The 24,930-nt window shown below is 37.6% G+C and overlaps 1 protein-coding gene across 1 annotated transcript in view; it reads right to left on the bottom strand.

The window, feature by feature from the left end:
• Positions 1–24,930, bottom strand: part of TMEFF1 (transmembrane protein with EGF like and two follistatin like domains 1) — a 188,256-nt gene that overhangs the window by 116,013 nt on the left and 47,313 nt on the right. The window contains exon 2 of the mRNA XM_063451867.1: positions 2,563–2,675. Within this exon, the coding sequence (XP_063307937.1) occupies positions 2,563–2,675 (113 nt within the window). The remainder of the gene's footprint in view (positions 1–2,562; positions 2,676–24,930) is intronic.

Here is a 24,930-nt window from a genome sequence, read left to right as displayed (position 1 = left end):
CATACAGAGAAGCTTTCAAAAGTAATGCATGCTTCATGGCTGTAATCCGCAAACTGTAGACAGGAGTCTTCAGCCTTTAATATCTCCAATGCAACCCTTAAATGTGCATTGTCTAGAAGATACAAGGAGTAAAAAGGAGATGTAGGCATCCTAGCCACATTGCTAATATATTTCAAAGCATCTACAACAACGTCTGTTGCTATGGGAAAATATACTTCCCAACACTGAAAGGTAAAGTTATGGTAAAGTTATGGCCAATTCACCTATTACTAACACTCCTAGATGGAGATATGTTCGCCACATCAGCAGTGGCTGCCCTTGGCTTTGTGAGACCTTAGGCAAAACTCAGGTGTGACATAATGTAGGGAATGTGATAGGGTTAAGAGGGTTAATGTGACAGGGTAAGTGTGGCACGGTTGAGCGGGGTGAAACAGGGTTGGGGGTGAGAGTGGCACAGTTGGAGAACAAGATTGGAGGGGTTAATGTGATAGGATGAGTGTGGAAAAGAAGAAGGTGGGTGAGTAGGACAGAGTGATAGCGGATGAGTGTTACAGGATTAGCTGGGTTTATGTGGTAGGGTGAGTGTGGCAGATTGAGGGCAGGTGAATTTGGTATGGATGAAGGTGGTGAGAGTGACAGGATTAGGAAGGGTTAATGTGAATGTGAACAGCAAAAAAAAGGGGGAATAGGCGCTCACTAAATAAACTAAAGGTGGGCAGCAGTGAACCGAGCAGGAATTCCCAATGCCCTTTTCTTGTTTGTTTCTTTAATGTGAATGTGGCCTGGTGAAGGGCTTTGACAGTGTGTGCGGGAAATCAGTTTGAAGGGTGATGACAGTGTGCATGAGGGTGACAGTATGTGTGGGTATGACAGTGTATGGGGTGCATGACGGTGGGAAGTGACAGTGTAAGAGAGAGTGACCATGTGTGGGTTAATGTGTGGGAAGATTACAGTGCATGTGTAAGGGTGATAGTATGTGGGAGGAAGCAACTGGCAGATCTGCAGACCGAAGTGGAGGGCTAAGCACCCAGGGGCACACAAGGCAACCAGTCATGTCCCCTCCTAGTGTCCGGCCATCGGTCATGGACCAAAGACCCAACAGTCTACTCTGCCCTAAAGTAAGTTAGGCGGCTGTGAGGCCCCAGACAGTGCGCCTAATTAGAGAGCCGGATCTGCACATCAGTCCCCACAATGCTGCGCATGGTCAATGTGATCCTGTAACACTCACACAAATGGAAATGTAATGTGTTCCTACATCATTAACCATTCTTGCACTACGTTTTATGGGGACATTAGTGGGTTATGTATACATAATATTGTGTTCTTAAAAATGGTCTAAAGTAGTAAAAGTGGGGCAGTCTCCATGGAAACCAATGGAACCAGTCAGCACATTCCTTTTACTCCAGTTTTCTGCGTTATGTCACTTTTCAGAACACAACACTTTCTATACAAACTACCAGAGATCCAACGTAGGAAGGCAAGACACAAAAATAGCTACATGCTCACTGTAAAGTTGGAAGGTATAATAAGGAGGAGACAGACAGAAATAATGGATGCAGAGGGAGGACTATGGCTCAAGAACACATACGTGTTGTTTTCCTAGTTGGTTAACTGCTCTAAACTAGAAGTTTAATTTCCAATGGAGTGCAAATTTCTAAACAATGAGATATAAAATATGAATGAGGATTTGGAAACATTTTCAGCTTTTTTTTTTTTTTTTTTTTTTTTTACAATTTATGTTTTTAAGTTATTGATTCCTTGAAAATTATCATATTAAGGCCTTAATATTTTTGGACAAGCTTTTCATATTATTTTACATTTTTGGATATGTTTTTCAAATATTTTTTAATCATTTGAAAAGCTTGTATAGAAATATTGAGGTCTAAATTGTGTGTTTCCTATCTAGAGGGAGAGAAACATACATTTACTAGATTCAATATTTTTGCGTCTGTCAGCAAGGTCTATCCTGAAAATTAAGGGAATAAAAAGTAATCAATTATTTTTAAGAGAAATTAAGTTCTTCCACAGTTTTTTTACTGTATCTGGTTTACCTTTGTGTCACAGAGGCAGCCATATTTAGCCCTCTTTGGTCAAAAGAACCACATCTTATAGAATTATGCATAATCTGAAAGTCAGAAACTGTCCCTATGTGCGTTTTTAAGATATACTGAGCATTATGTCAAGATTTGGGAGCACTCATCAGCTCATGATTACCTAAATGTTTTTTGGCAGGTAAACCTTGCTTCTGAGGATTTAAGATGATTCCTGTCATAAATTGCTATATAAATATTTATTTGTATGTATGCAGTACTACGAGTACGTACTAAACACAGAGACTATAATGCCTGTAATATTTTACTTTAAATACTGATATAAAATGAGTTTTCATTTAATGTTTTACATTTTACAATAATCTTAAAGGGACACCATAGGCACTGTAACTGCTTCAGCTTGTTGAAGTGGTTATAGTGTATGGAGTTCCCTGATGCTGCCCTACCATTCAGGGTTAAACCATTTAAAATATGTTAATGCTTTAATGGAGTTAGATCTGATTAGACCTACCTGAAACTGGCACGCACACTTGAGAACATCTCCATCTTCTTTACACACACCTCCATATTTACAAGTAGACTCATCACACACACGTCGTACATCTGACTCTCTCATGTTCAGCTCTGCAAAAGAGAAAACAATAGAACGGTTATGCTCCTGCATAGATTTTTTGAGGCCTAAAAAGCCTTTATTTTGCCAGCACATAATCTAATTAAAGAGGTAGATAAGTCAATTGATACTAAATCACCAGGAGCCAGTATGACTCAAGCTTCCATTCTATGTCTCCAATAATTTCAGTATCAGCATTTTAGTGGCTGTGCCAACCCTTCTCCAATGTTAACCAACACAATAAAATTCCAACAGCCTAGATTGTTCTGACATCTATGACCCCAGCATCTGATATTTATAGTTCTATAATGTTCTATAGAAAAGCTCAAACTAATTTCTTTTCATATATAACTATGCATTCTAACTACAATAACTGTTTATTAAAGAAAGTAGATACATGGTGTCTATTGAATGTTAGTTTAGAATACATAACTTTGCAGACAGGACAATTTTATGGGACTGTATGGACACTCTGAACATAAAAACCACAATAGTTCAGTGTAGTGGTTATGGTACTACAGGGTTGATGAGCACTGTCACTCTTTTTCCATACAAATCATTTTGGGAGCAGTTCCAGTAGTCTCATTGGACCTTCTACACTCTGCAAGGGCCAATTACTAGGTTATCCCATCTATATCAAGGTAAGGCATCTGAGTAGCAGTAAGATTCATTTTAGTGATCAACACAATTTATAATTGTTAGTCTGTGTAGTTATTAAAAGATTGCAATCTCTGGGCCCAAGCAAAGTGCATTAATTAATTTAATGAAGACAAGAAGACAAAACCAATCTGAATAAAGATGGGTACATATAGCACAGATAGATTGCAACATGTATATTCCATATCCGGTTACATGCAATTTACAAACAATGTTATTACTGGTAATTGTAGATTGAAATTATAAAAATTAAATTAAATTACATTAAAACACATATTGGAAAGGTAGGCTGTGCTGGGGTGAGACAGGGATACATTGTTGTAGGGGAGGATTACCAGCAGAGCATATCTGTCATATGTAGTTAAGTGCAGAGCAACTGCAGGTTTAACTGTACTCGAGTAGCACTTAGCAGGAATTACAGGGCAGTTCAGCCCAAATAAAACCCTTCAGCAATCGTCATTCAATGCTCATGTACTGGGCAGCCCTTGGAGGCCAGAGGTGCATGCACGTCAACATGACACACATGCTTTTGCGTCTTTTAAGTGACCAGTAACCATAATCATAAGTAACCATAATCATGTCACAGACAGACCACCTGCTTCCCAGTCACCTTTTTTTCTGTCTTATTGGGTCACATCGCAAAGTTTTATAGACTGCTAATTTCCACGTAATTTCTAAAACTAGCATAGATTGTGATGTTGGATAAAAGCAAACCTAGTCTTCTAATTTCCTATTCAAGAACACAGGCTCTATCGTTTATTTTATTTCCTACACTAAACAGCAGATGGATGATTTCAAAGCTGTTAGGATACAAATATTTAACCCTACCGCTATTTTGTAAACACCTGCCATTTTTTCATAAGGCGTCCTTTATATTCAGGCACCATTTTGTATTTAGAGTCCATTTCATTGTTTGCTGTTTAAATGATCATTTATACCAAGACAGTAAAAATATATATATTTCAATACTAATTTGCTTTCATAAGTGACCTTGTACTTACTTTGTTTCCTAACCAATGCTTCTTGCCCAAACAGATCTTTTAAGGAAGAAACAACAAATGTAACAAGAATGTGGTCAGGTTGAACCTTGTTCTCGATGTACCCTATTCTCATTGTTCCTTTTTTTTTTTTTAAATAACTATGGTGTCTGGCTTGCGGTAAATAATTATTTTTGTCAGTTGTCCAAGGATTTATTGTAAAAATTTGATACCATGTGATGAGACATCCGTATAAACTGATATATTATGCAAATAAAATTTAGAGTTGATCTAAACCCTCACTATATTGTGTTGTGGGTCAGTCAATTCTTCGAGTTTGTAGGTGTGGTGTGCTGGTTGGAACTCCAGGTAAGGACTGCAGCCATTAAGATTGCCCAAGGTAAGAAACTTTGTCCTTACAAAAATAGGTTTCAAAAACAAGGGCGAAATAGTCTGGGAAAAAAAAAAACTCCATCCCAATTTCTAGACAAACAGCAGTTTTCTCCCAGCTCAACTAACCTGACCTAATGTTACAATCTGGTAGTCAGCCCACTAAAACTCACAATTTAGTGACGAAACGCCAGTCTAGTGGTGATAACTAGAGATATTGAGACTACAGAAAAGCCATGGTGCATTTTGTACTCCTCTGGAACTCGAAAGATTACATTAAGTTAGCTACCATTAACATATCCTTACATAAATATCTGTACATTCTCAGACAAGTGAATCTTGTGGTCTCTTTTCACCTAGCAGGGAGTAAGGCCATTCCCTCAACCAGCAGGGCTCCAATGACAGCTGCTCTGTTTCTCAAAGAGGTCAGGGGGATACGTTAGACACCACTTGGATGTACAGATAATTCACTGTGTGTTTACATTTCATTTTGTATGCAATTACGAAACTGTTCAAGGCTTTAAAATTGATTTGGAGATTTAAGCCAGTGGTGCATATTGTTCATAGAATAAGAATCCATAATAAATAATTATTTAAATTAATGAAAATTACTTAATTAACTATTAATTTGTAAACATTTACCGTTTAACCCAAATACCATAATTCAATTTTGTGAGTTTATTGCATATCTGATAACTGATAGTATTATAGTACATTGTCTATAATTATCTGACTGCTTTCAGGCTACCGTAGTTACATACTAAACATGATGAACAATGCTGTTAACTGAAATCATGAGTGACATTATTTTAGGAATGCGAAATGGTCAGCAGCATATTTACACTCTACGGGTTATTCATTAAAGGAACACTATAGTGTCACGAATACAAACATGTATTCCAAACATTACAGTTCTAAAACCGCTGTTTAGGGGACCGGTCCCCCTTGCCCTTTTGTTAAAAATGTGTGTAAACTCACCTTTTTCCAGCACTGCTCAGGCCTTGTCAATCATGAATCAATGCATTTATATGGGGAAAGTTTAGCGTCTTAATGCAGAGCGTGGAGATACTGAACGTCAATGCTGCAAACTGTGCAGCAGTGACCCAGGAAGCACCTCTAGTGGCTGTCTGAGTGACTGCCACTAGAGGCGTCCCTAGGCAGCAATGTAAACACTTCCTTTTGTATCGAAAGGAAGTGTTTACATTAAAAAGCCTGCAGGGACTGACTATAGAAAACTACATTAAGCTGAAGTGGTTCTGGTAACTATAGTGTCCATTGAAAGTAAGAATTTAAAGCAAGTTTCAAATGTAAGGTCAAAGTAGCCAAACTGGAAGCATTGCCGAGTTAGGGAATATTGCCAGTTTGGCTATTTTGATTCTAATTTTAAATTCACTTACAATTAACTTTGCATTCTCACTTTAGTTAATAACCCTGATTGTGTCTCTTGTTACACAATCCATAATGTTCCTACACTATCTATTCAAAGGAGTAACGTCACCAAAAAAGTACAGATTTGGCATCAATGTAGAGAAAAGTATATAATCCAAGATTCTCATGCCATTGCCAGCTACTCATTAGGGTTACAGAATCTTTATGGATATGCTTTATTCACATGACTTTTAACCCAGGATGCCTTCTGCTGTTGTAATCATTCTGCTGTGCTGGAAATATAATATAGCTCAGGAATTTCCAACCAGTTCACAAGTACCCACTGTACTCCATTAAGCAATGTGAGAATGATATATATCATCAATAATAAAACCTCACAAAACAGTATGATGTTTATTACTCCAAAACATTTCTGAAGTTGGTATTGTGAGTATTTAGAAAAAAGAAACAACATATTTATTTATTGACCGGAAGAAAAAGTGTCTGTTCTGTGCTACCTACACATATGACAGCTTGGGAAGTCTGCCCCAGCAATATGTAACTGTGCACAGTATTTTTTAAGGTATTGCACAATGGTTGCCAGAGGCCCAAATGATGGACATTAAATTAGTTTGTAACCCATTCTACAGATTTAAAATCATCTTAGTGATCCATTGCGTTAAAAGTAATAACGTTCTAAAGGACATAATGGGTCTCCCCTGCACATGTAATGTCATTAGTGTATACCAGACTTCCCCAAACTCCGGCCCTCCAGATGTTGCTGAACTACATCTCCCATGATTCTCATGCTATCTATGTCATTCATAGAATCATGGGAGTTGTAGTTCAGCAACATCTGGAGGGCCGGAGTTTGAGAAAGCCTGGTGTATACAGTGGATTAAAGGGGCAGTATAATACTCTGTAGGCACGGTCCCACAGTAAGGATTCAAACTATTTCCAAGCAAGCTGTCACTTAATGGGTGCCTGCTGTCCTTCCAGGTTTCGATGATATTACTAAAGCAAGTTAGTTTTGCTTTGGAAATATTGAATTTGTTCCATGAGCATATGAGTGAGAGCAACAGAAATCATGGCAGGAGGGTAAGTATGTTTTCTATTCATCCCGGTAAATGCTGGTGTTAGGTATTCGGGAACTGTCGCTTTTAGAAAAGTGACAGTTCCGCTTTAATATATAGCCTACTAATGTTCCTGCCATTTACCTCAATCATCTGCCAGTTAAACTTGTTACAACATTTCTAGCACTGTTGGTAGTTTATCACAAAAAGTCAAAACATCAACCCTTAGCTGTATATATATATCACATGTTACTTCACAGTATGACTATGCAGCAAGCTCTGTCCTCTTAAACACAATGAGCACGTAGAATCACTGAAAACCACAACTGTCTGCGACATCACAAACACTGTGTGTACAGAAAACATTGAGAACATTGAGTACTAAATTAGAAATGTTTCACTTGATTTATGTATGTTAATGAAAATCACATGGCATTCACCATGACACATAAGAATCAGACACAAATTAACTCTCAATAGGTATGTTCATACTTAGCATGATTCCAGTGCATACCATGCATACCGCTAGTATTGGAGATCATATGATCATTGGTCTGCATGCCCCACATTCCACCCAAAATTAGAATAGGATTTCCCCCAGAGTAATACAGGTAAAATAATCCTTCAGTTACATAACATATCCATTTTTTTATTTTCCCTAATCATTTTTTTTAACACTTTGCATATCAGAATGGTAAACAATACACTGATGATGAGTGATGGATTACACAAATAATGGTATGCCATATAGCTTTAATTCTTCCTGCCTGTTTGCATTACATTTTTAATAAGATGTAATTTTACTGTATCACTTATTACAATTTGTAGCACTATAACATTTACTTGTTATCAGTTATGACAATGCTCTGCTTTTTGGCCACCTCTGTGTAGTGTATCACATAAGATGTTATTCTTGCAAAAATAACAAAAAAAAAAAAATAGACCAGCTGACTATAGCTGAATTAGAGAATGTTTGCAAATCAGGTATTTCTACCTAAACTTTTCAATTTGTCGTACAATTTAACAAGTTAAAACAGAGCACTTTATTGCTCCTACTTTGTGAGAACAGATGTCTGCATATTGGCTTTGAAAGTAGTACAATGTATAGTTCTCCATATTGATGCTGTTATTTGCATTTGATGAATGTTGAAGAAAATCCATTTGGACACGTTAATATATCTTCCATGGCTTCGTTTGCTGCTGAGGTTTTTGTTTTGCTCCTCATTGGACATTTACCTGTTATACCCAATATCTAATAGAGTTTTATATAAGATAGCTCAATTTGTACCAGGTCTTTGCTCTGCTTACGCAGAATTGAAACCTGTGCAGATTTCTATTCCTTATGTACTGAGTACCCGGGAAGATATGAGGTGGACGACATAATAATATGAGAGAAACTAGCTGGTGCCCGTATTTTGTTTTTATTAATACGATGATCTGTTCTAATTTTTTTTTTACTAGAGTGACCAATATACATATTCTTTGATGTGTAAGCAATATCATTTTGTAACAATGCAAACAGATATATTATTTTCATCCTGCATGAAATGCTTAAATGTCACCATATAGTTGTTTAATTGATGGGAGTGCACAAAAATATTAGAATAACTTTATGTCTGAGCTTGTATATGTATCTAAAGTACTTATCTGAGTGTAACCAGTAGCCCTTTACTGACTGTAACAACTATCCTTTGTTCATTCTCTGATCTGTCTAAAAATGCGTCCTAGCCCCTGATGTTAAACAAGTGCAAGAAAATCAGTGGCAGGGAGTATACCCACAAATCCCATTACGGATTCCACACACCAGTGAGACACTCCAGGGGTGTCTAGGGGCTTAATCCCAAATTTATACAATATACAACAGAAAGACACCTGATCTCACAGACTGTGAGACCAAGGAACCTAAGAATTTATTACCTGGGTACGATATTCTCACTTTTAGGATCCATTTTCTTGCGATATAGTAAATCTAGGTAGAGGAATAGCCTAATAAGGCTTATGGTTACATTTTATATTCAATTATTTTTCATCTTTTTTTGTTACTTTTGTTTATTATCCACTTTTACAGTTTATTATTTATTCACTAAGGATACTGTTACATTCCCAGATGGCATTTTTCTCACAGTCTGTGAGATCAGGTGCCTTTCCGTTGTAATTTAGTCCCGATGTGGAATTGGGGCTAACTTATTTGAAATTACTATTCCAGTGGTATCGTATTTTAAAGTTTCTAATTATTATTATTTTTTTTAGTTTATTGTGTTACAGCAAGCTTTTTCAAGTTAACATAGTTAAGGCGGCACTGTCAACATCTGGGGACTTCATACTTTTAAAAGACCCCTGATGGTGACATCGCCGCTGGTGGTCTGGAGGCCAGAAAGAGGGCAGAGAAAGGTGAGATTTACTTACCTGAACCTGATCCTCCTGGGCACCGCCATATTCTTTCGGCCAGTCCTCTTCTGCTCCTGTTGTTTCAGCGACAGGGCCGACCTTTCTGCTGTACTCTTACACATGCACGTGAGTGCAGCATGGATGCTTATGGAAAATCCCACAAGACTGGTGGATCTTCCATAGACAGAGCCAATGCTCTGCAGCTGATGATGGTTAGGGGATAGTGCCTCTTTAGATAATATTCAACAATGCTCTTTCTTTATACCCACCACATCAACAAATCTTGAGATTCACTTTACATTGAGTTGCGAACAACAGAGGACTGATGACAAAACAACTATTCACAAAGGGTTCAGAATAGCTTACGCTATTGATTTGTATGTGTCATTAAACAATCCATCATATAAGTGAGGCTTTTATAGGGACAGAATACATTTCTACACAAAGCAATTCCAGGTCAATAAAATCTTTAGAAGCACTAATAAAACAGCAACTTACATTTGCTATGCCACTAAACGGTATGTCACTCACAATGGTGAATTACCATGAATATTTTTGTTTTTTCTTTATTTGAAGGGTTCTTCTTACAAATCAGTCATCATTTTCATAAAACCGCAGTGAAATGATTGCTCTTTGTTTTGTTTGAAAAAAAAAAACCTGAAATCTGGCATTACACAAACAAATATATTATTTTCACGACTACTTATCCAATGCTTTTGATGCATGGCGTGGACTGTTTGACGCCTGGCATTTGTCCCCTGGGAAACATTTTATTTTAGTATGAAGGGCTGCTCATTGTGGTAGAAGAGTGCTAGACCATAAGGCAGAGCAGCAACTCAAGACAAAATAGACACACACAGTTCTCAGTTCTTCAGCATGGAGCCAAATAAGCAGTTTAACATGGCCGCTCTGATGGGCACTTATACCAACACGCACTACATTGCTTGAAGCCTTCTGAGATTATTGAGGCCAGCTGATGTCAGCACGCACAGAACCATGAAGGGGCAGAAATACATATATTTTAAACTATTAATGAGGTCTAATAGAAGTATTTTCTGAAAAGGAGAGAGAACTTTGTAGTGGGATGGAGCGTGAAAGGTGAGACTTTTACTGGAGATGGGAAGAGGAGGAGTGGAATAGAAATTATACTGGAGTTGGCGAAAAGAGGGGGATTGTACTGAAAAGGAAAAAGGCTGCTCTGGAGGATGAGGAATGGAGACAGAGCGCAGTAGTGATGGGAAGATACAGTTTTGCATTAGGGATTGCAAAAGGAGATGAAAGGTTGTATTAGGGGAAGATACTTTTCTTTTTCAGTAGCCAATTTCAATGTATTTTACTCATACTGGTTAAGGTGATACAAAAATAGATTAGTTAAAGCAAAATTGTTATTTCTGAACACATTATGGACTTCCTTTTTTTCTTATGTCCATACCTGAACTTGGCCCTGCCCATTTATTTTCTTATTAAACGTTATGCAGCATACACATAATTACATTAAAAATAACTCTTCATCTATACATTGGTTACCATTCTGGGTAGAACAAAATTAAAATGACCCAAATAGCTCAACACTAGCCTCATTTTGGATGGCAGAACCTCTATGGGGGCATAGGTTACATTCCACAGACTATAATATAAAACAGTTTAACCTTTAATTTAAATCTCTCCATGAAAGAAAGAGACAGAGAAATAATACTATGTCATCTGTTCTATTTCCTAGTTTCCATAAAAAAATACCATTAAAGATTAATCATATTTTAAATCATTTTTGTAATGTAAAAAATTAATAATACTATCATAATAATTTAGTAGAAAAGATACATTGCCATTTCACCACATTGTAGATGTGTCCTTGAGAAGAACGATGCACATTATACCCACTATGAGAAGGATAAAAGATGCGTCGAGGTCCAGGTTTGTACAGGTACAAGAGGTACAGCAGTTGGTATATAACTCAGCTGCACTATCTTACCAGCTCAAATACCTACTTTTTGTTAAAAAGGTAGGACCAATGTTTGCTTATATAAACTGAAGGTGGCCAGGGCCAAGCCATTACATGTATATTTGTAATTTGTGTAGCTGTATAAGAGAATTAGAAATTAGTTTTAACACAACAGGTAATGGGTTTACTTATTCAGTTAAAGGATTACTCCACGTACAAAGACTACTCCAGTGATTTGAGGTGGTTATCATGCCTGGACTCTGTATGAGCAATATCTTGCTCTGAAACACTACACATACAGAGTTTAAAAGCAGCGAACACGATGGAGAATACAGTTGTAGATCTACAGATAGAATAAGGAAACAAAAACGAACAAATATAGTGTAACACTGTACAACATACAGATAGTAGCGCAAAATAAAATAGCACTCACAGGAAGAAGTGTAATAAATCGCCTTGCGGTGCCTCCCCCAATATGTGTGGGGGGCTAATCCAAAAACACCTTCTTTCTGTAGCGCTGCGAGTTTGGAAAGCCGGACTTTTTTCAGGTAAAAAAAATAAAAAATATAAAAATAAAAATATATATTTTATTTTTATATTTATGTTTATTTCTATATTTATTTTTATTATTTTTTTATTCATTTATTTAAATTTTTTGAATTCATTTCATTCAGTTTAACCACTTACATACCTTTCTGTAAAACTATGAAAATATATTATTTTGTTGGGTCAATATCTGGACAAAAATCCCCAAATGGATTTTATTACACCAAGATATCATAGTATAAATTCGTTTTAATGTTACTACTAATATCAAATTATTAGAGCATTTTTTTCCATAGGGGGCAAGTGTTCGTGATGTTCACATTTATATGGTTTTGCAAGCCTATCGATCTGCCGCCTCACACTAATAACACCCTCTTTTCTGAGTGACAAGTTACATCTATTATAGGAATACACCTCACACATAGAAGGTGGAACGCAAAGCTACAATCGTGTGGAATGCACACATCATCACTTAACGCCACGGAGGACAGACGCGCCGGAAATTACGTCAGAATGGTCAGAAAATACGAACGAAAACCGGGAAAGAGAAGAAACTGTAATGAAAACGGATTACCAACAGCTGCAACACACCCTAACCATCCAATAGGAAGACACGGAGGCTGTATTTAAAGAAAGACTCCGGGAGGGGATGTATACTGCTCTTTGATTTGTAGAATCTTTGTTATATGTCACTGTATTGCTTTATTTCTTTATTTTATTCTTTGTAACTGTTGCTATATTTGGAGATCCCTGAGGAAGTTATTTTGGGACGAAACATGTAGGACTACTCCTTGCAACTTATTTTGTTTTGTTTTTAGTATTCTATTATATTCCTACTGGTTTTATACACACATTTTAATAATAAATAGCAGTCTTTTTTCATGTGAAAACCTGAGTCTGGCTTTCCATACTCGCAGCGCTACTGCTACAGCCCATTTAAGACAGCAAACCAATGTGAAATGGTTGCCCCATTACCAGGAAATGGGGCCATGATACGTCTGGCATACGTCAGAAGGATGTAGTGGTTATGATGCTTGGAGTATCCCTTTAAGTGCTAGTTTTATGTACACCTCTCTTCCTACACCAACAGGTCTGTTCCTACAGATGGTTTATTGTTGTCTAAACCACTTTATAATAACCACTGCTATATTTCCTTGACATTTGCAAAAACACGCTTTTCATCATTAAAACTGAAAATGTCATTTGAAGAAAAAAAAAAAATGTCAAGACCCCAGTTAATTTTATACTTTTGCTCTTAAACAGTATGTGTGTTTTGACCCAGAACAGATGAAATCATTGAAAAGTGATGTGGTAAGTTTACAGAGCTAGCATGGAGTATTAGACAACACTGAAAATAAATGAAGTATGCCGCAGGCCTTTATGCTGCTTTTGTTTCCCTTTGTTGTTGCGTCACAAGAAGCTGATGTGTGATTAAACTAAGAAACAAAGGGAGAGGGTAATTGTTCTTGGAAACAATGTAAATGAAGTTCCAGGAAGCAGAATCTTCAAATAATATTATGCCATGTATATCATGCAGTGAGTCAACATTAGCAGGAAATTAGGTATGTATTGGTATAGAGAAATTGCAAGTCAAAGCAATTTTCACCATAATCTTAGCACAAAATTTCACTGTAGTAGCAAATCTACTGAAGGTGAGCTAATAATTTCTAGGCAAGAAAGAAGACTAAAAGGTCAGTTCTAGTAAGTCCTTTAGTAATATGATAGTGCAGCCTTTGGATCTCCCATCCCCCTAGCTGGATGATAATGTGATGATAATGAGTTTGTTAATGTCTAGAAAACTGTATTACTTTTTTTTTTTTCTAAAAGCATTGTTTATTGGAAAGATCATACAGTTGGACATAGCAATATTGTTATAGTCACAAAAGTGTAAGGTGGAAAAAAAAGTGTAAGGAGGAAACCAGGTACACTGCAATAATGATTACAAATAATTACATATGTAATCAAGAAAAAAGGACAATGGTCTATCAATAAAGCACAACAGTATCATTGAAAGACTAGCAAATCTAAGTCCATTGTAGTTTATACAATGATAATGATAATAATGAATAGATGATGAGAGTACAAGATAAAAGGTGGGTGGGAGAACAGAGGAACCAGAGAAGCAATGTGGCAATTCATATCTACATCTCTTCATTTCCATTTAGGAAGAATAGGCACCTGCCTATATTTGTATGCCTGATGGGGGCGCCGACTCTGTCAGATGTCTGCTGTTTGCTGGCCAGAACACATGCGCCAGGACTCTGGGATAGCTGTATTTAGTCTGAGGAGCCTGATCTGCAAGTTGTGCATGGCCATGCCCCCTCAGACTTAACACAGCAATCTGTACTTGGCCCCGCCAGATCAGACTGAGCACAGCAATCTGTGCTTGGCCCCGCCACCTCAGACTGAACACAGCAATCTGTGCTTGACCCCGCCACCTCCGACTGAACACAGCAATCTGTGCTTGGCCCCGCCACCTCCGACTGAACACAGCAAGCTGTGCATGGTACCCGCCACCTCAGACTGAACACAGCAATCTGTACTTGGCCCCGCCACCTCAGACTGAACACAGCAATCTGTGCTCGACCCCGCCACCTCCGACTGAACACAGCAATCTGTGCTTGGCCCCGCCACCTCCGACTGAACACAGCAAGCTGTGCATGGCACCCGCCACCTCAGACTGAACACAGCAATCTGTGCATGGCACCCGCCCCCTCAGAATAAACACCGCAAGCTGTGCATGACCCTGCCACCTCAGACTGAACACAGCAATCTGGGCTTAGCACCCGCCCCCTCAGAATAAACACTGCAAACTGTGCATGGCCATGGGCCCTCAGACTGTAGCAATAAACAGTTTAGCAATAATCAGGAACATTCAACTGGTTTCCATAGTGACTGCTCCCCTTTTAGAATACTGCTCCAAAATATTTTTTTTTTTTTTTTATATAAACATATTCTATCACTTACAGCACACATATTACATGCTATCACTCACAATTGCACATCATTATATTCAAGGTAGTAAAGATCGTGGAATATTTTTAACCATAACAAAATACACTTTTACATAGAAACCAACTATCTCTTATCTATAGATTCCGTTTAACCGCTTAATAAAACATTGTGTTTTCCCTCAGTGTCACAGGCAGTGACACAGGCATGTGGTGTTATTTATGACATCATTTTCTTCCGAGCAATAGAAAAATGTGCTGACTCCAGTTCACCCATCAGTTAGTGTGTTATTGATCCCCACTAAATCCTGTCTGAACTTGTTTGCTCTTAGCACTTTTGTGCTAGTATATCAGTACATAGATAAGGCATTACATTTATCTTGTGGTGTAATATCATTTGAAAGTTAAAGTGGTAAAATCTGGCTCTCATGTAATAATTAACACCATTACACTGCAGATATAAACATGGATTATTTACTTCAAAGTACAGTCTTAAATTAAAGGAAAAGAGTAATAGAAAACTTCCGCATTAAAAATAGGGTGAGAGTGGTAGTCAGGTAGCCAGGAGTCTTTTCGTAAATTCTAAAAGCCAATCTGACCCACAAGCAATGGACAGTGACTGCAGCCTACATGCACTATAACCGCAACAATGGGAAGTAGTGGCTAAATTACTTAAACTGCCTGTTTAATAATGTAGCTTTCCTATACAATACAGTCCTTACTCAATTGCAATTCATCCCTAGAAATATAATATAATTTAATGTTACCAATATGTCTCATAGAGATTAATACTAAAAAATGATCAGGGCCTGTTAAATACCAAATGTGATACATTTAGGCAAAACTACCTTTGTTGAAAACCTTTTCCATCTCAGATTGTCTGTCTGTCTGTCTGTCCTAAATTCAATGTTAAAGTGATGCAGTCATGACAGCTTCACTTTACATATAATAAAAGCTCTCAGGAAAGAAATATATTTCTTAATAAAACAGGGTTATTTACTAAAAGGTTAGTTTCAAATTTAAGGCCAAAATAGCCAAACTGGAAAAAGCAATGCTTTTAGATTTTTCTTTTTGACCTTAAATTCACTTTAAAATCCAGACAATTCTCACTTTAGTAAATACATTTAATAGCAATAAATAATATATTTCTATGCTTTGGGAGCTGTTACATTAGCTGCTCATTGCTCCAGAGCCACCATTCTCATAGAGTCCATCAGTGTCACACTGCTGTAACACCACCCTCTGCGCAGCCTCCTTTCTGTTGTGGTTGGCCCTGTTTGAAGACACTTCCCCAAGCAAGCCAATCCTTGATGTTGCCGACATGCTGACTTCACTGACAGCACTTCAGCAGGAGAATCCTATAGTTTTCCAGCAAGAGTGAAAAAAACTTGCTGTGGGAGTAGCACAGTGACAAGAAAAAATAGAACCAACCGGGGTAGGAATCTCTTGTGTTCCTTGTTACTCAGTCCTCTGATTAGACTTGAATGTCACCAGCAAATGGGGAAGGGAGCAAAACTTTAAGAAGGATTAAATTAAGTGAATAACATAGTAAATGATACTCTCATGTTTCTTTCAGCTATTCCAGTGGCAGAGTTAACGGCCTGCTTTCTGGTGGCAGCTGTGGTGGACCTGCTACAGAGACTAAGGTCATGTTCTCAGAGAGCTATTGCTTTGGCCCAAGTATAGAGATGTCGCGAACTGTCCGCCGAACCGTTCGCGAACTTTTTGCCAGCGAACAATAGCGTGTTCGCGGCGAACGAACATACGCAATTTCCGGTCCGCCCCCTATACGTCATCATTGAGTGAACTTTGGCCCGGAACCTCACAGTCAGCAGACACATTCCAGCCAATCAGCAGCAGACCCTCCCTCCCAGGATGTGTCTGCTGACTGTGAGGTTCCGGGCCAAAGTTCACTCAATGATGACGTATAGGGGGCGGACCGGAAATTGCGTATGTTCGTTCGCCGCGAACACACTATTGTTCGCTGGCAAAAAGTTTGCGAACGGTTCAGCGGACAGTTCGCGACATCACTACCCAAGTAGTCAAAAGTGTCTTTATAAAGACAGTATTTGGAGTAGAAACTGGAAGAGGATTTGGACAAAGGGGATAATACCTGCCAGTCCCATAGGTAGTCCTAAAGAATGGATGCGAAGGGCCCTGAGCTTTGGACCAGTCCCACTCTGTAGAACCAGCAAGTTAAATTGATAACAGCACTGAAAAATGTGCAAAGGTAAAGGGCATTGGAACTATTATTAGCTTGTGTAAAGGCTGGAAAGCAATGCAGCCAAACAGCAGGAGAATCCAGCAAAGAGTGATTGTCATTCCACTTTGTGCTGTGCTCATGTCTCACCATGCTATATCTAGCACAATATGAATAAACTAGACACCACTGTTGCATAAAGCTCAGCTTTGCTAAAGTGTCATATCACGTTGCATCACTTAAATCACACTGCCAAAGGTCATCATAAGGACTGGAGGAAGCTCACAGTGTTAGAGCCATAAACAAATAAATCAAAAAGAAAAAGCAAACAAATCAAGAAAAAACAAAATATCTGAAAGGAACTCTGCATGGTATAGATTTATTGATCATTGATCGTACAGCAATTTAGATTTAGAGATAACTCAAATGTGCATGATTTTAATTGTAAAATAGAGGAGCAATGTTTATAAATTATTAATAAAATTATTAATAAAAGGGATACATTCTAAAAGAGAAATACATAGCATTTAAAAATATACAGAAATTGATCATTAAAAAAACAACCTGTAAAAGTACATACAACGCAACTTAATGAGATAAGTGTGTCAATTATGTCTATAGTGAAATGCAAAATGGGCAATCCTGCCTGGAACGGAGGTGGACCACCCAAAAAAGAGGGGCATTATAACAATAATAATATTAAGCAATAATAATTGCTTCCTCATGCCCTCCAATTATCTTGATTTAGGCGGGACTGCCCCCAAACCTGTCCCGCTTTTCCCTGCCTTCATCCTCATTTATTGTAAAGAAAATTAGCTCATCTGGAGACACATTGAAGTTACTCTTAAGAGCTTCAAGGACTCTTGGTTCAGAAAACACAAACAAATTATTCCATATAGTGCAGTATTCTAACACAAAATGCAAACTTATAGGTTCTTGTAAATAAACAACACTTTTTTGTGATGATTCTAGGAGTTAAAGGAAAGTGTGAGGAATACAAACATGTATTGCAGAAACTATAGTGCTTGTGTGGCTGTTTAAGTCTCCCCTAGACCTAGATCGCTCTGAAAAGGTGAGTTTACTCACCTTTTACCCATGCTGTGCCAGTCTCGCCATGGCTGGCCCTGCCTGGTCCTGCTTCTGTGGCTGAGATGATCAGTTTTGATGATCTTAGCCAATCCAATGCTTTCTCATAAAAGCATGCGCATCAAAACGCTGTGCCAATCAGCATAGAGATGCATTTAATCAATGCATCTCTATGGTAAACGTTCAGTGGCTGTCTGACTAACTGCCACCAGAAGTTTTCATAGGCACGAAAAGCTTGCAGAGACAGGCTATATAGATCAGAAGCATTACATTAAGCTATAGTGATTCTGGTGACTAAAGTGTCCCTTTAAGTAGTTCTTCTATACTGTCAAATTCTATGCATTAATGTCTTAGCATAGGACTACCCGTGCCAGCGGTTCATTTGACATTCAGTAGATGATAAGGATACATTTCTTTATAAGTTGTGATTCGTATTATAATTCCTTGATGATTCTCAGATATGAAAAAAAATACAGATTTACATTTTTTATGTGAGCAATATAAACATCAACATTATGTGTTCTGTTTGACATGTTAGTGATTATCATTCCCTGTGTGTACAATGCATTGGACTACGCTGACGGTTAATACATAAATGATAAATAGGGACTGGATGACTTTTATCTTCAGAAAATTGATCACTTGTCTGCCATAATATGTTATAATACTAGTCAATACACTCCTGGGTATTGTTCCAATTTTTAGATTTACATAATAATCATGAAAAGTGATGTGGGTTTATGGGCCACATCAAAGATAAAATCTTTTTCTATAACAGAACAAAAAGCTGATAAATGTGTAAGACAGATGCTCAAACCACAATCTGAGACACAGTAGACAATACGGCTCCAAAATATCTGTACACTATCAAAATACACATCACGTTCCACAAACAAATTTGAATATCTAGGAGGTAAGGAGAATAGCAAAAAGATCAAGAAAGAAGATAAAGAGTAAAAGAATATAGAGAGAGCAGAAAATAGTCAGAAAGAGAACAAGCAGAGATTGCATGAGTGAGGAAGTACATAACAATGGAAAGCTCATAGAACTAGATTGCATAGATGTGGACACATATTGCATTAGTGCATAGATTGGGAGACAGAGTGAGTGCATAAATAATGCGACAGACAAAGAGGGCAAAGATGGGAGACAGAGTGAATTAATGCCTAAATGGAGAGAGAAGAGTGAGTGAGTGAGTGAGTGATTGAGTGAGTAAGTGAGTGAGTGAGTGCATAGACAGTGAAAAGATAGATAGAGAGACAGACTGAGTAAGTGCATAATGAGACAGACTAAGAGGGCAAATATGGGGAGATAGAGTGAATTAATGCCTAAACGGAGAGAGTAGAGTGAGTGAGTGAGTGAGCGCATAGATAGTGGAAAGATAGATAAGGAGACAGACTAAGTGCTTAGATGGAGAGACAACAGTGAGCGAGGGTCAGGGTACTGTGGGTGAATTAGTGGGGGGGCAGATAGAGTGAGTCAGTAGGAGGGGATAGAGTCTGAGTATACATAAGGGGTGAGAGCAGTATGGGAAACAGACTGAGCACATAGGTTTGGAAAGATAATAAGTAAATGCATGTGAAGATATTACATTAGGGATGGGACACATGTATACATGGGAATGGAGACTGAGGGGACTCACTTTTTTTTTTAAATGGAATACTATATGAGTGGCCATGTGGGCAGAGAGAGTAAGGGAATAAGTGCATACAGTGCACACTGATTCAGAGATTAGTGGATAGGAAACTGAAGGAGCCATTCATGGACCATGCACCAAACAGCTAAGGATAGCATGCATGGAGAAGGCGAAGCGTGATGAGAGGACAATATAGGGGATTCCTTGGGCTGCATATGGCCAATGGGTAACATCCAGGAGGCACTGAGGATGATAAAATATCAAACACATCCTTCTAATTTCCTTTTTACTTGTACATCTCATTTTAAAGGGTCCCAGCCAATGACCGTGAAAATTAGTAGTCACATTGACCACTCCATATAGAGCTGCAAAATGTATTTGATTTACAAGTGACTTACAATGAAATATTGATAAGGGATTACAGTCACACTTCAACAGAATGCACGCATTACCCATCTAGTACCTGAATTGCCAGTGACAATGGTTTCTGTAAGTTGGAACATAGTATTTTGTACACAACAGAACATGTTAATCGAGCACTTTGTAGAGGGAAAAGTGTAACCTATAAGTAAACTAATATAGGTTTAGCCCCGGACTGTCAACAAATAATATATCTGCTAGATAATTTTTACCAAAAATATAAGGGGTATATCTCAAATTAGATATATAGACATGCATGTACATTATATATGTATGCATAACTATATATGATCTATTTCTACAAATCCAAGCACTTCTTTTTTATTGTCACAATTTATTTACGTAAATCTTGTCAGTTAAAAACCCATATGTGCTTATAGAAGCAGTGGGTCATTTATACATGATGACAATAATATGCAAAACACGTAAGGATAATAATGTCTTATTAAAATTCAGCAAAGAAGACTCACAATTGTCAGTATTCTAAACTTTAGAGTTTATTCACTAAACTCTAAATTATAATCAACAGAAATACTAATGGTAAAATTCAGATTAAAATAGCTACACTGTAACTGTACCTAAATTCGGGAATTGTCAAGGATATTAGCTTACATTTTGCCATTAAAGTATCAATTCCCTGCATCTCATAGTATTGTGAATAAGCCACATTGCAGAATGATATTATACATTTGCTTCTGAGCCAAGAGACCTTTTATATATTGGTGTGTTGGTACATTTCTGAACAATTCTATTCCCCTTTAAAGAGATCCATACTTAACCCCTTAAGGACACATGACGTGTGTGACACGTCATGATTCCCTTTTATTCCAGAAGTTTGGTCCTTAAGGGGTTAAAGGGGCTCTGTAGTCACTATATCCATTGTATCTCTGTGAATTGGTTATCAGTTCCAAAGTCCTCTGGCACTATCCCTACATTCAGTGTTGAGCCATTTTCAAGCACATTAACATTAAATAAGGGTCACTGGCCACCCACGGGTGTTTCCATAAAGCAGAGATTACACACTTCCTTGTAGTCATACCCATTCATACTGGGAATGGGCTCTCTGATAGGATAAAAGCCGTCAGCTGACACTCTCAGCTAATCACAGCTGCCCATTGCTGCACACACTCATACTTCTAATACCTCATTAGTCCAAGCAGCAAAGAGGGAATATGCTGCTGGAGTCTCTTGCTTACCATTAAAGCATAACAACGTTAAAAAACTGTTTAACGCTGAAGGAAAGAACAGCACTAGAGCATTCAGACCAAATATCCAGTGCAATGAGATTAAGTCAGTGCCTACAGTGTCACTTTACCAGATTATTCTGAATACTACCATATTAACAACAGTGCAAAAGCATTACAATAAGCACTAGACTAGAGTCACCATAAAGTGAGATGTAGCCATAAAGCTTTGTCTGGCAATCTTGCCATGTGGGTATGTCATTCCCTCTCATGGCATAACTGATAATTCTCATTTCTTTCCAGTAAGACTCCATTAACTATAATGCAAATTGTCAGGATATATAGCTGCCACTTCATTGCAGAAACTCGTATCATGCTAACTTTGGTTCCCAAGATTGTTGTATCCATAATTAAACTTAACAGAAATAACAGAATTTGATATTTTCTGCCACATTGATAGCATAAGCAGGCATGTTTTTTTCTTTCTTGGAGTCAGAGCCAGCCTTATACCTTTACATCTGTTCTTACTTATTCTGTGCGATTTTTCTCAACCTAGCTATTCTTTGAGACATACTGTAGAGCCTAAATTATAATTTAAAGCACTCACCGAAAGTCTATAGTTTGTTAACATATGGTATTGTGCATTTTAGTAGAACAATTGCGAGGAAATCTAGACCTAAAAATGATAAATGGCCATTGCTGCTATCATAAATGTAAAGCACGAAGAGTACTTTTGATAGTGATGTTTTAGAGGGGTTTATTTGTATGACATACACACTACCGTGAAAAGTTTCAATCAGAGTCACGAAGAAAAGGAAACAGTTCTGAATATTTTCAAAGCAATGGTTACCTTTTAGACAATACAAAAAAGAGCAACAGTGATACATTTTGCACAGATCAGCACAGTTTTACTCCTATTTGAGACTACACGTACAACAGTTCCGTTTGAAATGCTGCACATACAGAGTTAAACCACTTTGGGTGGAATTAGACGTCCGGCAGCGTCATTAGCCAGCCTTGAACTCAAATGTTAAATCTGTGCATATTTAGTGCATATCGCAATCACTCATAACATGCTGGCGACAGACTACCAATGGTGGCATGGCACCTCCATCATCCCGTCTAAGTCCTTCCCTAAATTTGTCCTCCCTGACATCCCTTCCCCTGCAGTGAAGGAGTGTAAAGTCACTGGAGCACAATAGGGCTGTAGGGAGAACCTGCCTCGGTACTGGATCAAAGGTACATTTATCCTTTATTTATTTTAAGTTGGAGTAACCCTTTACGTGAATAACCTGAGTAAAGTATTCTACAGATGACATGTATACAAACATTTAGAGGAAAAATATAAGGACTCACTTTGAATGTTTTAAGTTTAAATAGTCATATTAAAATGTTCCATCTCGCCTCTCTCCTTCCTGCCACCCCGAGGCCATGGGCTTGTGGGAAATCACTGCCCACAATTCAGTCATAGGTTTTCTCTGAATACAGTTTGTAATTTTACAATATTATGTATTTTAGAATATAACTAAAAACAAATTACAAATGGCCATTTTGAGAGGAGTTCTGTCTAAAACTGATGATTATCATGAAACATTTTAGTTAACATTTTTTTAGTTAAAAAAAAACAAGATCAGAATTGCAATATTTACTGTAAAATCTACAAAAAAAGTTAACAAACAAAAAAAATAATTGGTGAATGTATCTGATTAATGAGGAAAAGGATGGATACTAACTAAGAATAAATATATTTTTTATTAACTACTAACTAGAACTAAAGCAATGCTTGATTTCCAACCAGCCATATTTACCCTAAACTATAATCTCCTCAATCCTTCACTATGAACATATGATCAGAACATTCTTTTTAAATTGGTCTCCATGTGGTAAACAGATCTTTTTGCAGTCTTAACAATGCCCTGTCAATACCATTGGAGAATAACAAAGATCACTTGCTTTGAGTGTTTTCTCCTTTAAATGACCAGCAAGCAATAAAGCTACGTGCATGGCTGCTTTTATAATGGAAGCATGCACATCATCTTATTTATAATGTGAAGCTATTAATACATTAGTAATTAGCTGTTATGGAATACTCCATGGTCCGAGAATGTGCCAGAATGTGTAAGGTCAATATTCTAACTAACTAATGAAACTGAGACTATGCACATGACACTTGGAAATCTATAATTGGCATGTTGGCATTGCAGCAGATACTGAGTCTGCAACTATGTTGTCTAATCATTGTCTTACTCATCAAAAGCATGAAACAAATAGTTAAGCTAACTTCAGCTATAAAGATAAAAGAAAGGGAGAGATGGCTACTCTGGATATCATTATCATGATACAGATATAATAGCCAAATATATGAAAAATATCCCAACAAGAAACATGGTACAAAATGGAATGTTATCCAGGAGCACAAATGAATATTACTTAACCCCCGATCCAGTACCAGCACTTTATTTAGTCTACCTCAATACAAAAATAAAGCGGCCCAATCCTCCTTTTCCTACAGAGCATTGCAATTGTGGAACGACCTCCCGCACAATTAAAAATCATCCCCAAGCCTAAAATCCTTTAAGACAGGGCTGTCCAACCTGCGGCCCCCCAGATGTTGCTGAACTACAACTCCCATGATTCTTTCAATGAAACAGATAGCTAGGGAATCATGGGAGTTGTAGTTCAGCAACATCTGGGGGGCCGCAGGTTGGACAGCCCTGCTTTAAGAGATGCCTCTCTACATACCTCAAAACGGAATGCATGTGTCACGGTTGATTATATATGTCCTACCTATTCTATGTAAAATGTTGTATATATTGTGTATTAATATTGTTTTTGTATTTTATTGTACCCTAATGTATCAATGCAATGTTTTGTGGAACCAGGACATACTTGAAAACGAGAGAAATCTCAATATATCTTTCCTGGTAAAATATTTTATGAATAAATGTGGATATGTAGAAAGGGCATGAAGTACATACATTACATTGACACTGTCACCTTAAATGTATTGCCGTACTATAGTTAAAAATAGCAATGCAAATAGCTAGAAGGGAATCACCTGTCAAAATAACTTTCTAATAACCTACACACATGTGAGAGGACAACACAGAACATGGCATCAACTCTTTATAAATCAACTCTCACAATACGCAGTAAGATGACTTTTCAGCAGGAACTGACAAAAATTGACAGCAGAAGCTCTGCCTTTCGTCATGTATTGTCAGATCTGCAGCTGATCATAAGACAAAGTAGTGCCTACTTTGTCTGTTGACATCTTTTGACTGTGTTGGAATCTCAATAAAGGTATTGCATACATATTTACCTTTATAAAATATTCAAAAGTGATAGAACAGAGACAAAGATGCTTTAGGAAATAGATGATAAATCTCTAGCCACATAATTACAATACAAAAAGATAAGTCCTGCGCTCACTCCCATCACTACTGGGTCG

The sequence above is a fragment of the Pelobates fuscus genome, chromosome 4, assembly GCF_036172605.1.
Source record: "Pelobates fuscus isolate aPelFus1 chromosome 4, aPelFus1.pri, whole genome shotgun sequence".
Lineage (NCBI taxonomy): Eukaryota > Metazoa > Chordata > Amphibia > Anura > Pelobatidae > Pelobates > Pelobates fuscus.
Note: the sequence above shows the minus strand (reverse complement) of the source record. Positions and strands in the feature narration are given on the sequence as shown.